This window comes from Pinus tabuliformis, chromosome 4_1 (assembly GCF_031772625.1).
Source record: "Pinus tabuliformis cultivar Carrire ecotype Pingquan chromosome 4_1, CPIR1, whole genome shotgun sequence".
In the NCBI taxonomy this organism is placed as follows: domain Eukaryota; kingdom Viridiplantae; phylum Streptophyta; class Pinopsida; order Pinales; family Pinaceae; genus Pinus; species Pinus tabuliformis.
Genome location: NC_142303.1, coordinates 783,824,070 through 783,835,456, shown reverse-complemented (window position 1 = coordinate 783,835,456; position 11,387 = coordinate 783,824,070). Strand labels below are relative to the sequence as shown.

Genomic DNA, 11,387 nt, shown 5'->3' with positions numbered 1-11,387 from the left:
TGTAAATACATACTCAATGAAATGTTAATTGGTTGAAACCCTGCAAATGTTTGACATAAGAAAATAAGTCGAAAAGGTTGAAAGGCTTAATTGGTTTGTGGAAAACCTTGTTTTGTTGGTCTGGATCATTGTGCAATTACTTTTCTTTAGATGTTTTGTTTATATCTATATTACAAAGAACACATTGAATGTCTTATTTCATTCTAGAGTAAGTTAATTACTATCCCCTACCAATATATTTCATTGAAAACCATAATTGTATATTGCCTTTAGAAAGTCAAAACATAATATTACAAAACATATTGATATATTGCTATTAAAAAGTTGATTCCATTAGAAACCATGATATTATCGGATGCCTCGGAAGACTGAGGCTGAATTTGTTGATCGTAAGGGCTGTATTCCACAGCCTCCAACCCACAACGTTGACAGCTGAGTCAACAGTCCCAACGAATTGGGCCAAGATTTCAATTCTACGCAATCACAAACCCACAACTTCTTCAAGCTGCTCAAGTGACCTAGAGAACAGGGCAGCATTTCCAACAAAGCATTTCCCAAATGATAACCCTGAGAAGATAGGTTATGCTTTGTAAGACCAAAATGATAACTCCACTAATAAATTTGAGAAGAAGATAGGTTATGCTTTGTAAGACCAAAATGATAACTCCACTAATAAATTTGAGAAGGATGAGCAGCAGAACATTGAAACGAGTCATCCGTAAGTTGTAACAAAAGGATTTAAGATTTCCAACCTGCCTAAAACGTTGGGAAGCCTAAACAAAGTTCAACCCGATTAAGAGGCTGGAAGCCTAGACAAGTTTAGTCAAACCCGTAAGGGTAAAATGACCCTATACACTGAACAAGGGTGTTAACACCCATGCTGGGGAAGAGGCAAAATGAAGCAGTCTCCAGGTCCTCCCTCATGACACATGATGTAATCTACTTATTTTGCAAAGTAATATAAGATGTATTCTCTTTCTAGAAATGGAAAATAAACAGATCAAAAGAACAAATCCGGTTGAGAAGATTGGTTATGCTTTGTATGACCAAAATGATATCCCTACTAATAAATTTGAGAAAATAGGTTATGCTTTGTAAGACCAAAATGATAACTCCACTAATAAATTTGAGAAGGACGAGCAGCAGAACATTGAAACGAGTAATCCATAAGTTGTAACAAAAGGATTTAGGATTTCCAACCTGCCTAAAACGTTGGGAAGCCTAAACAAAGTTCAACCCGATTAAGAGGCTGGAAGCCTAGACAAGTTTAGTCAAACCCGTAAGGGTAAAATGACCCTATACACTGAACAAGGGTGTTAACACCCATGCTGGGGAAGAGGCAAAATGAAGCAGTCTCCAGGTCCTCCCTCATGACACATGATGTAATCTACTTATTTTGCAAAGTAATATAAGATGTATTCTCTTTCTAGAAATGGAAAATAAACAGATCAAAAGAACAAATCCGGTTGAGAAGATTGGTTATGCTTTGTATGACCAAAATGATATCCCTACTAATAAATTTGAGAAAATAGGTTATGCTTTGTAAGACCAAAATGATAACTCCACTAATAAATTTGAGAAGGACGAGCAACAGAACATTGAAACGAGTAATCCGTAAGTTGTAACAAAAGGATTTAGGATTTCCAACCTGCCTAAAACGTTGGGAAGCCTAAACAAAGTTCAACCCGATTAAGAGGCTGGAAGCCTAGACAAGTTTAGTCAAACCCATAAGGGTAAAATGACCCTATACACTGAACAAGGGTGTTAACACACATGCTGGGGAAGAGGCAAAATGAAGCAGTCTCCAGGTCCTCCCTCATGACACATGATGTAATCTACTTATTTTGCAAAGTAATATAAAATGTATTCTCTTGCTAGAAATGGAAAATAAACCGATCAAAAGAACAAATCCGGTCTAACTTCATTTGTAAAAGCTACAGTCCTTAAAGGTGTCTCTGCAAGAAAGATATCATGGGATACAATTCACATTTAGGGCAGGGAGAGTCAATTTGTGATTCTATTCAACTTCAACCAAATGGAAGGCAAAAGAAAACCGATCTGGAAACCCAATTTATCATCCTTTTGAGAGCTTTCCCCAAATGAATGGTCATGAAAGATTTGCCCAAATGAATGGTTGGGAATGTCTTCAATTAGGTCGATTACTTCTTAACAAATCGTGCGTATAGTTAATACAATAGCCCTTACGTGACTGTTGTAATTGAAAAATCAGCATAAGAAAAGAGCTGGCCAAGCAAATCAAACTTATCCTAAATTTGATAAACAAATATTAAGTACTTTACTCATTTCCTTCAAGGAAGCAATGTTGGGATGCTATAAACATTCCTTCCCTGGCCAGATTCATCATTTCATATGTCATATATAACAGATACAAAAGTAGATAGGTAACACTAACAGTCCTAATAACGCCAACAATAGTTGTGATTCTCATACACTATATTATAATGTATACCTAGAAATAAGGCTGCACCATTGCTTAATTTAAGCACTCAATGGTTGAAGGGAAATTACATTAGAAATGCTTAAAGGTAAGCAACCCATCACTTGGATGGCACGAAATGATTGAGGGTTTATGACTAATTGTTAACTCTTCAAAGCACTACTTTGCTCACATATCAACAGTCCAGAGTGTGCCAGGAAGAGATACCTGCAATTTTTGTAAAAGCATTTTAGTCAAATGGAGGAATTGATATGTTAGAACAAACTTGTTAAAAATAGAAGGCGCAATAGATGGAAAACAATATGTATGTGGTATATATACCTTTTAAGTTTTCCCCAAGTTTGAAAGGAGATAAGTCCTTTGTAGGGGAAACTACTGCACCTGAATGCATCCCCGAGTCCACACTAACAAAATCAAGACATCCATTATATCAGAAAAATGAGCAAATATTATATTACATTTTGATTCCTACAGTATGTGACCTTGTTCACAGTTTGGAATATAAAATAGGGTAACTGTAATATAGTATACGCTGCAGATCCCAGCAGCCAAGATTCTCCTTCAAAGATGGAGATGGAAACTCAAGTTTTCATTAAAAAACACAGCTGTGTATATTAAGAGAGAGACCTAAAGGAAGTTTGTTCAATCAAAAGTTTAACAGATATCAACGCAGCATTTTGTTCTTTTATACAGAACAATTATACTCGTAAACAGTAACTAAAAGAACAAATTAGAAATACTATAATGGTGAAAAGGTTATATAAATTGGCAACCTTTCTCCACAAAATAGGGATGGCAATTTGCAAATACTTCTTCCCGAGAAAGAAATGAAATAAGAGCAAAAGATTAAAAAGAACCAGCATACATTTCCACACGCAGATTGTGGGTTATTCAACTGTTCTGCAGTCAGGCCCAACTTCGTCTGTTTCTCTTCCAACTCAGCTCGGCCACAGGTACAATTTTTGCAGGCTTTTCTTTTCGTACTAACTTCCCCAGTGGTCATTGAAATTATCACTAATTTGATCATCTTTATCTACTGGAAGCAATTCATAATTGTCCAAGGTCACTGCAACAATCTGAAAAGAATACCAAATGAACAAGAGAAGATAACCAAAACTGCACTCAATGTTATCAACCATGAATTTGCAAGTGCATGTGAGATATTTTTACTTAACATGCATTAACAAAAAGAAAAAACAATGAAGAGAATTGACAAAATATTATATTAACCTAGAGCACAATATAGAAGTGTGAAGATAAATTTAAAATATAACTATCGAGCTTGTGGACTCTTACATCATCAAAATCCATTGAAATATGTGAATGTTCTCCCATGAACCACACCTGTGCATTAAGATGAGCCAATAAGCATTGTCAACCATTACAGAAGTAAAATGTGCTACATAGAACTTCAACATTAGACATGACGTTGAATAATATTGTGTAAACCAAAGCATCAACTTTATCACACAAGTAAATAGAAGATCTCATAAGCCTGGTTCAATGTTTTCAAGCTCCAGTTAAAAAGATATTCAAAATTATGTCATGCTTTTGAAAGATCTAAGAATCAGATTATATTGGAACAGCCAGAAGAAACAACAGAGAAACATTAATGCATTATCTTTATAGCTTGTTTTGCACGTTTTATTTGTACCTAGTGTTTGTTCTTTCTCATTTGGGTCTATGAATAATGTTGAGATTCTCTGATTAATCTTCGCCTGAGGGCAATGTCAACTTATTGCATTGATATGTTGTAGGATTTATTAAGCCTACACAAGGGTAACTAACCCATTTATTGTGATTTACTACTTTTTACTATTTTGGCTAAGGCCAGCCTAGCCACCTTCTTGGGGCTATATACAATACACTCCTCATTAATAAACCATCTCATTCAAGTGAATATTTTAATATTTTCCTAAGAGTACTCCTAAAATAGTTCACTTTCTTCATGGTTACTTGTTCTTGGCTATGGTTGATCTCTCTTAAGTGCAAAATGCTATGAGTAAATCTCTTGTGATCTAAATTAAGCGCTATTATAAATCTTCCATGTTTACTTGACTGGATTTTGGTTTGTTGAAAGTGCTCACCGTAGATCTATTATCTTCTTATGAATATCAACAACTATGCTATGGCATGCAACACGTCCACTCAATTAGATTGTTTATGGTAGTTAATGATGATAGCTCGAAAGATAGTTAACCCTTGACTTTCAATTTTTATTTGTAGTTTTGCAAAATGAAAATCAAGATACATGTACACCAGGAATTAGTACACTTAGGAACCAAAAAGTGATCATACATAAGCTCCCTACCTACATAAGCAAGGTAGCATATACACTTTGGTCCCAAACTGAAGACTATCTACATCTTACTCTAAAATGGGAATCCTTACTAAAAAGTAAATAGCTAAATCTGCTCTAAAACAGCAAATTCTTCCAAATTGAATGCCATGGTGAATCCATGAAAAGTTGCTCAACATCACTTCTATAAGAAGGAAAACAAATTGCATCCCATGTGGCCCTACCAGCCTGTTGAATCATCTGCTTGCCCCCAAACAGAACACCTTTCCAGTGCAGAGGGTCTACAAAGAGAACATTATACACAACAGCCATTCAAAATCCAAAATGAACAAAACAAATTACAAAATATGGATTGAAAGAATAGATGGGAAAAGTGACCAAGCTGATCAAGTTTGTAACGTTATTAAAGAGGATTCTATCATATATATTCCTTTCCAATGGATAAACTGCAAACCAACATTAACAGCCACCAGCTCCTGTTACTAACCAGAGGGCAATGAAGATCTTTTTGAATCCTCTTCAGAAAGAAGGCTTTCTTCATCTATCAGATCCTCCAAATCATCATTCATGTCTAGCTTTACGCCCAACGGGTCAGATTTAAGCAAACGCTCTTGTTTCTGCACAGCTTTATTTTTTAGGGAAAACGGCATGTGAGATATTTTTACTTAACATGCATTAACAAAAAGAAAAAACAATGAAGAGAATTGACAAAATATTATATTAACCTAGAGCACAATATAGAAGTGTGAAGATAAATTTAAAATATAATTATCGAGCTTGTGGACTCTTACATCATCAAAATCCATTGAAATATGTGAATGTTCTCCCATGAACCACACCTGTGCATTAAGATGAGCCAATAAGCATTGTTAACCATTACAGAAGTAAAATGTGCTGCATAGAACTTCAACATTAGACGTGACGTTGAATAATATTGTGTAAACCAAAGCATCAACTTTATCACACAAGTAAATAGAAGATCTCATAAGCCTGGTTCAATGTTTTCAAGCTCCAGTTAAAAAGATATTCAAAATTATGTCATGCTTTTGAAAGATCTAAGAATCAGATTATATTGGAACAACCAGAAGAAACAACAGAGAAACATTAATGCAATTCACTTTCTTCATGGTTACTTGTTCTTGGCTATGGTTGATCTCTCTTAAGTGCAAAATGCTACGAGTAAATCTCTTGTGATCTAAATTAAGTGCTATTATAAATCTTCCATGTTTACTTGATTGGATTTTGGTTTGTTGAAAGTGCTCACCGTAGATCTATTATCTTCTTATGAATATCAACAACTATGCTATGGCATGCAACACGTCCACTCAATTAGATTGTTTATGGTAGTTAATGATGATAGCTCAAAAGATAGTTAACCCTTGACTTTCAATTTTTATTTGTAGTTTTGCAAAATGAAAATCAAGATACATGTACACCAGGAATTAGTACACTTAGGAACCAAAAAGTGATCATACATAAGCTCCCTACCTACATAAGCAAGGTAGCATATACACTTTGGTCCCAAACTGAAGACTATCTACATCTTACTCTAAAATGGGAATCCTTACTAAAAAGTAAATAGCTAAATCTGCTCTAAAACAGCAAATTCTTCCAAATTGAATGCCATGGTGAATCCATGAAAAGTTGCTCAACATCACTTCTATAAGAAGGAAAACAAATTGCATCCCATGTGGCCCTACCAGCCTGTTGAATCATCTGCTTGTCCCCAAACAGAACACCTTTCCAGTGCAGAGGGTCTACAAAGAGAACATTATACACAACAACCATTCAAAATTCAAAATGAACAAAACAAATTACAAAATATGGATTGAAAGAATAGATGGGAAAAGTGACCAAGCTGATCAAGTTTGTAACGTTATTAAAGAGGATTCTATCATATATATTCCTTTCCAATGGATAAACTGCAAACCAACATTAACAGCCACCAGCCCCTGTTACTAACCAGAGGGCAATGAAGATCTTTTCGAATCCTCTTCAGAAAGAAGGCTTTCTTCATCTATCAGATCCTCCAAATCATCATTCATGTCTAGCTTTACGCCCAACGGGTCAGATTTAAGCAAACGCTCTTGTTTCTGCAGCTTTATTTTTTAGGGAAAACGACATGTGAGATATTTTCACTTAACATGCATTAACAAAAAGAAAAAACAATGAAGAGAATTGACAAAATATTATATTAACCTAGAGCACAATATAGAAGTGTGAAGAGCGAGCTTATCTGAAGTTGGAGTTGTCGAGCAGCAAGCGGCAAGTTGCACCTGAAATTGACATTTTATTATATCAAGTTCTCAAAAAAATCAAAAGGAACCCTGTATGAAACTGCGTGGGCCTGGTTACGTTACCTCTGGTTTGTAGAACGAGCCCTCGACGCATTTCTCCAGATTCAAGAACCCGGTATTAACACTTCCACCTGTGCAGGAGCCGAATAGAGGGTTTCAGAGAATAAACATAAGTGCGAAATGAAGGAAGAGATAACAGTTAGGCGAGATGGAGGTCGAAGGCATGTCTATACCTGTAGGCCTATTGAAGGCATTTTCGCCATTCCACCATCCGGTCACTTTATGTTGCAGAGCCATAGCTCACCCACCTCGGAACAACCAAATGAACCTTACTTCGCCGAGAATTGCATTAACTTACCCGTCTATATGTTTATCTAATTTCAAAATATTCTATTGATCAGATTCATTGACATTACAGATGTTTATCTAATTTCAAAATATTCTTGAAATAGGTTGATTAAAAAGGATTTTAGTCCGTCAAAGAGCTTACATGATAAATTGAAATTAAATTATGCACAATCAGGTCCCCTGTGGCTTCCATTTATTCAAGGACTCAGTTAAATATAAAGCCAGCTCCGGTGATGGCAGATTTTTCTTCTCTTGGGCCAAATCCTATTAGTCCTGACATACTCAAGGTTATAATCCAATTCCTGAAACATGTGTTTATATCATAATATATCAATTGTAAGGTACTGCAATTTCATGCAAAGAAAGTTTTTAATTTTTTCTCCAATGCAGCCTGATATCACAGCTCCAGGGGTGAACATTCTTGCAGCATATTCAGAAGCAGCACCAATAACTGATCTTACCTCTGATAATAGACATGTACCTTTCAATATAATTTCTGGCACATCTATGGCCACTCCACATGTTGCTGGTGTTGCAGCCTTATTAAAACGACTACAGCCTCATTGGAGCCCGGGGTCCATCAAGTCTGCCCTTATGACTACAGGTATACGTGTCTAACCATAAAAGGACTTAGTCATTTTAAGCAGGGGAGATTTAGGAAGGCAAACCCCATTTTGTTAAAACACAGATTGCCAAACAAACATATATATGCTCAGTTACTCTCCCTTTGACTGTGCACATTATTTTCTTTCAGCTAAAATAACAGACAACACCAAGGGCAGAATTAAGGATTCGTCCCTGCAAACAGCAGGTCCTTTCAACTATGGCGCGGGTCATGTTAATCCAAATGGGGCTGCAGATCCTGGCCTAGTCTATGATCTATCAACCAGAGACTACAATAGCTTCCTCTGCAGCTTGAACTACAATTCAACCCAGATTAAGGCCATAACAGGGAAGGTATTCTCTTGTCCAGCAGGTGAACCTAAGATATATGACCTCAACTATCCTTCTATCAGTGTCTCAGACCTGAAAGGGTCTGTGACTGTGAAAAGAACTGTGACAAATGTAGGAAATGGACCTGCAACTTACAGAGCAAAGGTGCAGTCCCCTGATTTCGAAATTCAGATTTTTCACGGGCAACCCTAGTTGTGGTAGCTTCTGAAGTTCATTAATTGCATTAGGGTTTTTCCATTTCAATTTTTGTAAATTTTGTTATATTTTGGAGTTTAAAATTGTTGATATCAACGTTTTCCTGTTTCCAATGTTTTCAATGTTTAGGTGGATATTGTGGTGTTCCCTGGTTCGCTTTATCGGGTTCTGGTACTTAATTTTTATTCAAACTAGGAGTGAGATAGAAATGTGTTCCCAGGGTGTAAAAATGTCAACTTTTTTTTTTGACATTCAATGCAAAATTATCAGGTCCTGTGTCTTTGTCGCGGTGGATTTCTGGAGAAGTTAAGGTAAAGGGTGTTTGTTTTTCGTAATTTTTGCTTTAATTACATTTGATGACACTACACTCTGTGTCTTTGTCGCGGTGGATTTCTGGAGAAGTTAAGGTAAAGGGTGTTTGTTTTTCGTAATTTTTTCTTTAATTACATTTGATGACACTACACTCTGCATCTGATTGAAAGATGTAGCAATTCGTCCTGTAGAGAGAGGTGTTGCTTTAGGGTTTACAGATGCCGCTCTGGATCTTGTTGTTCATGAACCACACCTGTGCATTAAGATGAGCCAATAAGCATTGTTAACCATTACAGAAGTAAAATGTGCTGCATAGAACTTCAACATTAGACGTGACGTTGAATAATATTGTGTAAACCAAAGCATCAACTTTATCACACAAGTAAATAGAAGATCTCATAAGCCTGGTTCAATGTTTTCAAGCTCCAGTTAAAAAGATATTCAAAATTATGTCATGCTTTTGAAAGATCTAAGAATCAGATTATATTGGAACAGCTAGAAGAAACAGCAGAGAAACATTAATGCAATTCACTTTCTTCATGGTTACTTGTTCTTGGCTATGGTTGATCTCTCTTAAGTGCAAAATGCTACGAGTAAATCTCTTGTGATCTAAATTAAGTGCTATTATAAATCTTCCATGTTTACTTGACTGGATTTTGGTTTGTTGAAAGTGCTCACCGTAGATCTATTATCTTCTTATGAATATCAACAACTATGCTATGGCATGCAACACGTCCACTCAATTAGATTGTTTATGGTAGTTAATGATGATAGCTCAAAAGATAGTTAACCCTTGACTTTCAATTTTTATTTGTAGTTTTGCAAAATGAAAATCAAGATACATGTACACCAGGAATTAGTACACTTAGGAACCAAAAAGTGATCATACATAAGCTCCCTACCTACATAAGCAAGGTAGCATATACACTTTGGTCCCAAACTGAAGACTATCTACATCTTACTCTAAAATGGGAATCCTTACTAAAAAGTAAATAGCTAAATCTGCTCTAAAACAGCAAATTCTTCCAAATTGAATGCCATGGTGAATCCATGAAAAGTTGCTCAACATCACTTCTATAAGAAGGAAAACAAATTGCATCCCATGTGGCCCTACTAGCCTGTTGAATCATCTGCTTGTCCCCAAACAGAACACCTTTCCAGTGCAGAGGGTCTACAAAGAGAACATTATACACAACAGCCATTCAAAATTCAAAATGAACAAAACAAATTACAAAATATGGATTGAAAGAATAGATGGGAAAAGTGACCAAGCTGATCAAGTTTGTAACGTTATTAAAGAGGATTCTATCATATATATTCCTTTCCAATGGATAAACTGCAAACCAACATTAACAGCCACCAGCCCCTGTTACTAACCAGAGGGCAATGAAGATCTTTTCGAATCCTCTTCAGAAAGAAGGCTTTCTTCATCTATCAGATCCTCCAAATCATCATTCATGTCTAGCTTTACACCCAACGGGTCAGATTTAAGCAAACGCTCTTGTTTCTGCACAGCTTTATTTTTTAGGGAAAACGGCATGTGAGATATTTTCACTTAACATGCATTAACAAAAAGAAAAAACAATGAAGAGAATTGACAAAATATTATATTAACGTAGAGCACAATATAGAAGTGTGAAGAGCGAGCTTATCTGAAGTTGGAGTTGTCGAGCAGCAAGCGGCAAGTTGCACCTGAAATTGACATTTTATTATATCAAGTTCTCAAAAAAATCAAAAGGAACCCTGTATGAAACTGCGTGGGCCTGCTTACGTTACCTCTGGTTTGTAGAACGAGCCCTCGACGCATTTCTCCAGATTCAAGAACCCGGTATTAACAGTTCCACCTGTGCAGGAGCCGAATAGAGGGTTTCAGAGAATAAACATAAGTGCGAAATGAAGGAAGAGATAACAGTTAGGCGAGATGGAGGTCGAAGGCATGTCTATACCTGTAGGCCTATTGAAGGCATTTCCGCCATTCCACCATCCGGTCACCTTATGTTGCAGAGCCATAGCTCACCCACCTCGGAACAACCAAATGAACCTTACTTCGCCGAGAATTGCATTAACTTACCCGTCTACAATCCAAATCGTTGAGACCGTGGATCTTCTCGGATCCAACGGTTGAATGGTTGCCAGATGCAAGGGTTCGATATCATCTCGAACAGCCGGTCATGAATACCTCCGCCCATTCTGCAACTTCTTTGCAGAGAGGCCGATATGCAGGCCGATATCCAGGTAATGAGGTAGTCGTTTCCTCGCCAGGTGTCACGAAGTTTGCCAGGTGTCAGCGTCAGAAGGAGTAGGACGACGAAAGGTCCCTTTCAAAGGAAAGCCTATCGGCTTAATTATAACTAACTATTTAATATTAACCTACCTTACCTGTTCACTCATACGTTAATGTACTTAACCATGAATTTAACTCAATTCAAAATAACCAACGTGAGAATGGCTTTAAATAAAAAGTCATGGTTTGACTTCTTCCCGCATCGCACAAATGATTTGACTCCATATCGCATCGCATAAA

At 36.6% G+C, this 11,387-nt stretch overlaps 3 protein-coding genes across 8 annotated transcripts; 1 reads left to right on the top strand and 2 right to left on the bottom strand.

Annotated features, from left to right (window-relative positions):
* Window positions 1-1,762: 1,762 nt before the first annotated feature.
* LOC149178507 (anamorsin homolog 1-like) lies at window positions 1,763-7,182 on the bottom strand. 6 transcript variants are annotated; one of them, XM_089420361.1, is made up of 9 exons: window positions 7,118-7,182; window positions 6,721-6,850; window positions 5,549-5,596; window positions 5,245-5,374; window positions 4,982-5,038; window positions 3,755-3,802; window positions 3,324-3,534; window positions 2,780-2,862; window positions 1,767-2,665 (listed from the first exon to the last, which is right to left on the bottom strand). In XM_089420361.1, the coding sequence occupies exons 2-6, from the start codon at window positions 6,772-6,774 to the stop codon at window positions 3,759-3,761; spliced, it is 333 nt and encodes a 110-aa protein (XP_089276487.1). In that variant the 5' UTR covers window positions 6,775-6,850; window positions 7,118-7,182; the 3' UTR covers window positions 1,767-2,665; window positions 2,780-2,862; window positions 3,324-3,534; window positions 3,755-3,758. The 6 variants fall into 6 exon arrangements, with proteins under 6 accessions (XP_089276488.1, XP_089276489.1, XP_089276487.1 ...); XM_089420362.1 differs by lacking the exons at window positions 4,982-5,038; window positions 7,118-7,182 and adding an exon at window positions 6,458-6,514 and having other exon boundaries at window positions 1,763-2,665; window positions 5,245-5,382; window positions 6,721-6,854; XM_089420363.1 differs by lacking the exons at window positions 4,982-5,038; window positions 7,118-7,182 and adding an exon at window positions 6,458-6,514 and having other exon boundaries at window positions 1,763-2,665; window positions 6,721-6,854.
* A 311-nt stretch (window positions 7,183-7,493) lies between these two features.
* On the top strand, window positions 7,494-9,093 carry LOC149178506 (subtilisin-like protease SBT5.4). The gene is made up of 4 exons (XM_089420358.1): window positions 7,494-7,689; window positions 7,793-8,006; window positions 8,157-8,500; window positions 8,681-9,093. Exons 1-4 carry the CDS (start codon window positions 7,636-7,638, stop codon window positions 8,744-8,746), a joined length of 678 nt encoding a protein of 225 aa, XP_089276484.1. The 5' UTR covers window positions 7,494-7,635; the 3' UTR covers window positions 8,747-9,093.
* A 17-nt stretch (window positions 9,094-9,110) lies between these two features.
* LOC149178505 (uncharacterized) lies at window positions 9,111-10,704 on the bottom strand. Its single transcript, XM_089420359.1, has 3 exons — window positions 10,640-10,704; window positions 10,241-10,378; window positions 9,111-10,034 (listed from the first exon to the last, which is right to left on the bottom strand). The coding sequence occupies exons 1-3, from the start codon at window positions 10,668-10,670 to the stop codon at window positions 9,871-9,873; spliced, it is 333 nt and encodes a 110-aa protein (XP_089276485.1). The 5' UTR covers window positions 10,671-10,704; the 3' UTR covers window positions 9,111-9,870.
* Between the last annotated feature and the right edge of the window lie 683 nt (window positions 10,705-11,387).

Coding starts and splice junctions, on each gene's coding strand:
- LOC149178507 (XM_089420361.1), bottom strand. CDS start 6,774: ATGAAGAAAGCCTTCTTTCTGAAGAGGATTCGAAAAGATCTTCATTGC. Junction 5,039..5,244: donor AAGATCTTCATTGCCCTCTG/GTTAGTAACAGG, acceptor TTCTCTTTGTAG/ACCCTCTGCACTGGAAAGGT. Junction 3,803..4,981: donor GCAGATGATTCAACAGGCTG/GTAGGGCCACAT, acceptor CTTAATGCACAG/GTGTGGTTCATGGGAGAACA.
- LOC149178506 (XM_089420358.1), top strand. CDS start 7,636: ATGGCAGATTTTTCTTCTCTTGGGCCAAATCCTATTAGTCCTGACATA. Junction 8,007..8,156: donor GTCTGCCCTTATGACTACAG/GTATACGTGTCT, acceptor ATTTTCTTTCAG/CTAAAATAACAGACAACACC. Junction 8,501..8,680: donor CTGCAACTTACAGAGCAAAG/GTGCAGTCCCCT, acceptor TTCAATGTTTAG/GTGGATATTGTGGTGTTCCC.
- LOC149178505 (XM_089420359.1), bottom strand. CDS start 10,670: ATGCGTCGAGGGCTCGTTCTACAAACCAGAG. Junction 10,379..10,639: donor GCTCGTTCTACAAACCAGAG/GTAACGTAAGCA, acceptor TAAAAAATAAAG/CTGTGCAGAAACAAGAGCGT. Junction 10,035..10,240: donor AAGATCTTCATTGCCCTCTG/GTTAGTAACAGG, acceptor TTCTCTTTGTAG/ACCCTCTGCACTGGAAAGGT.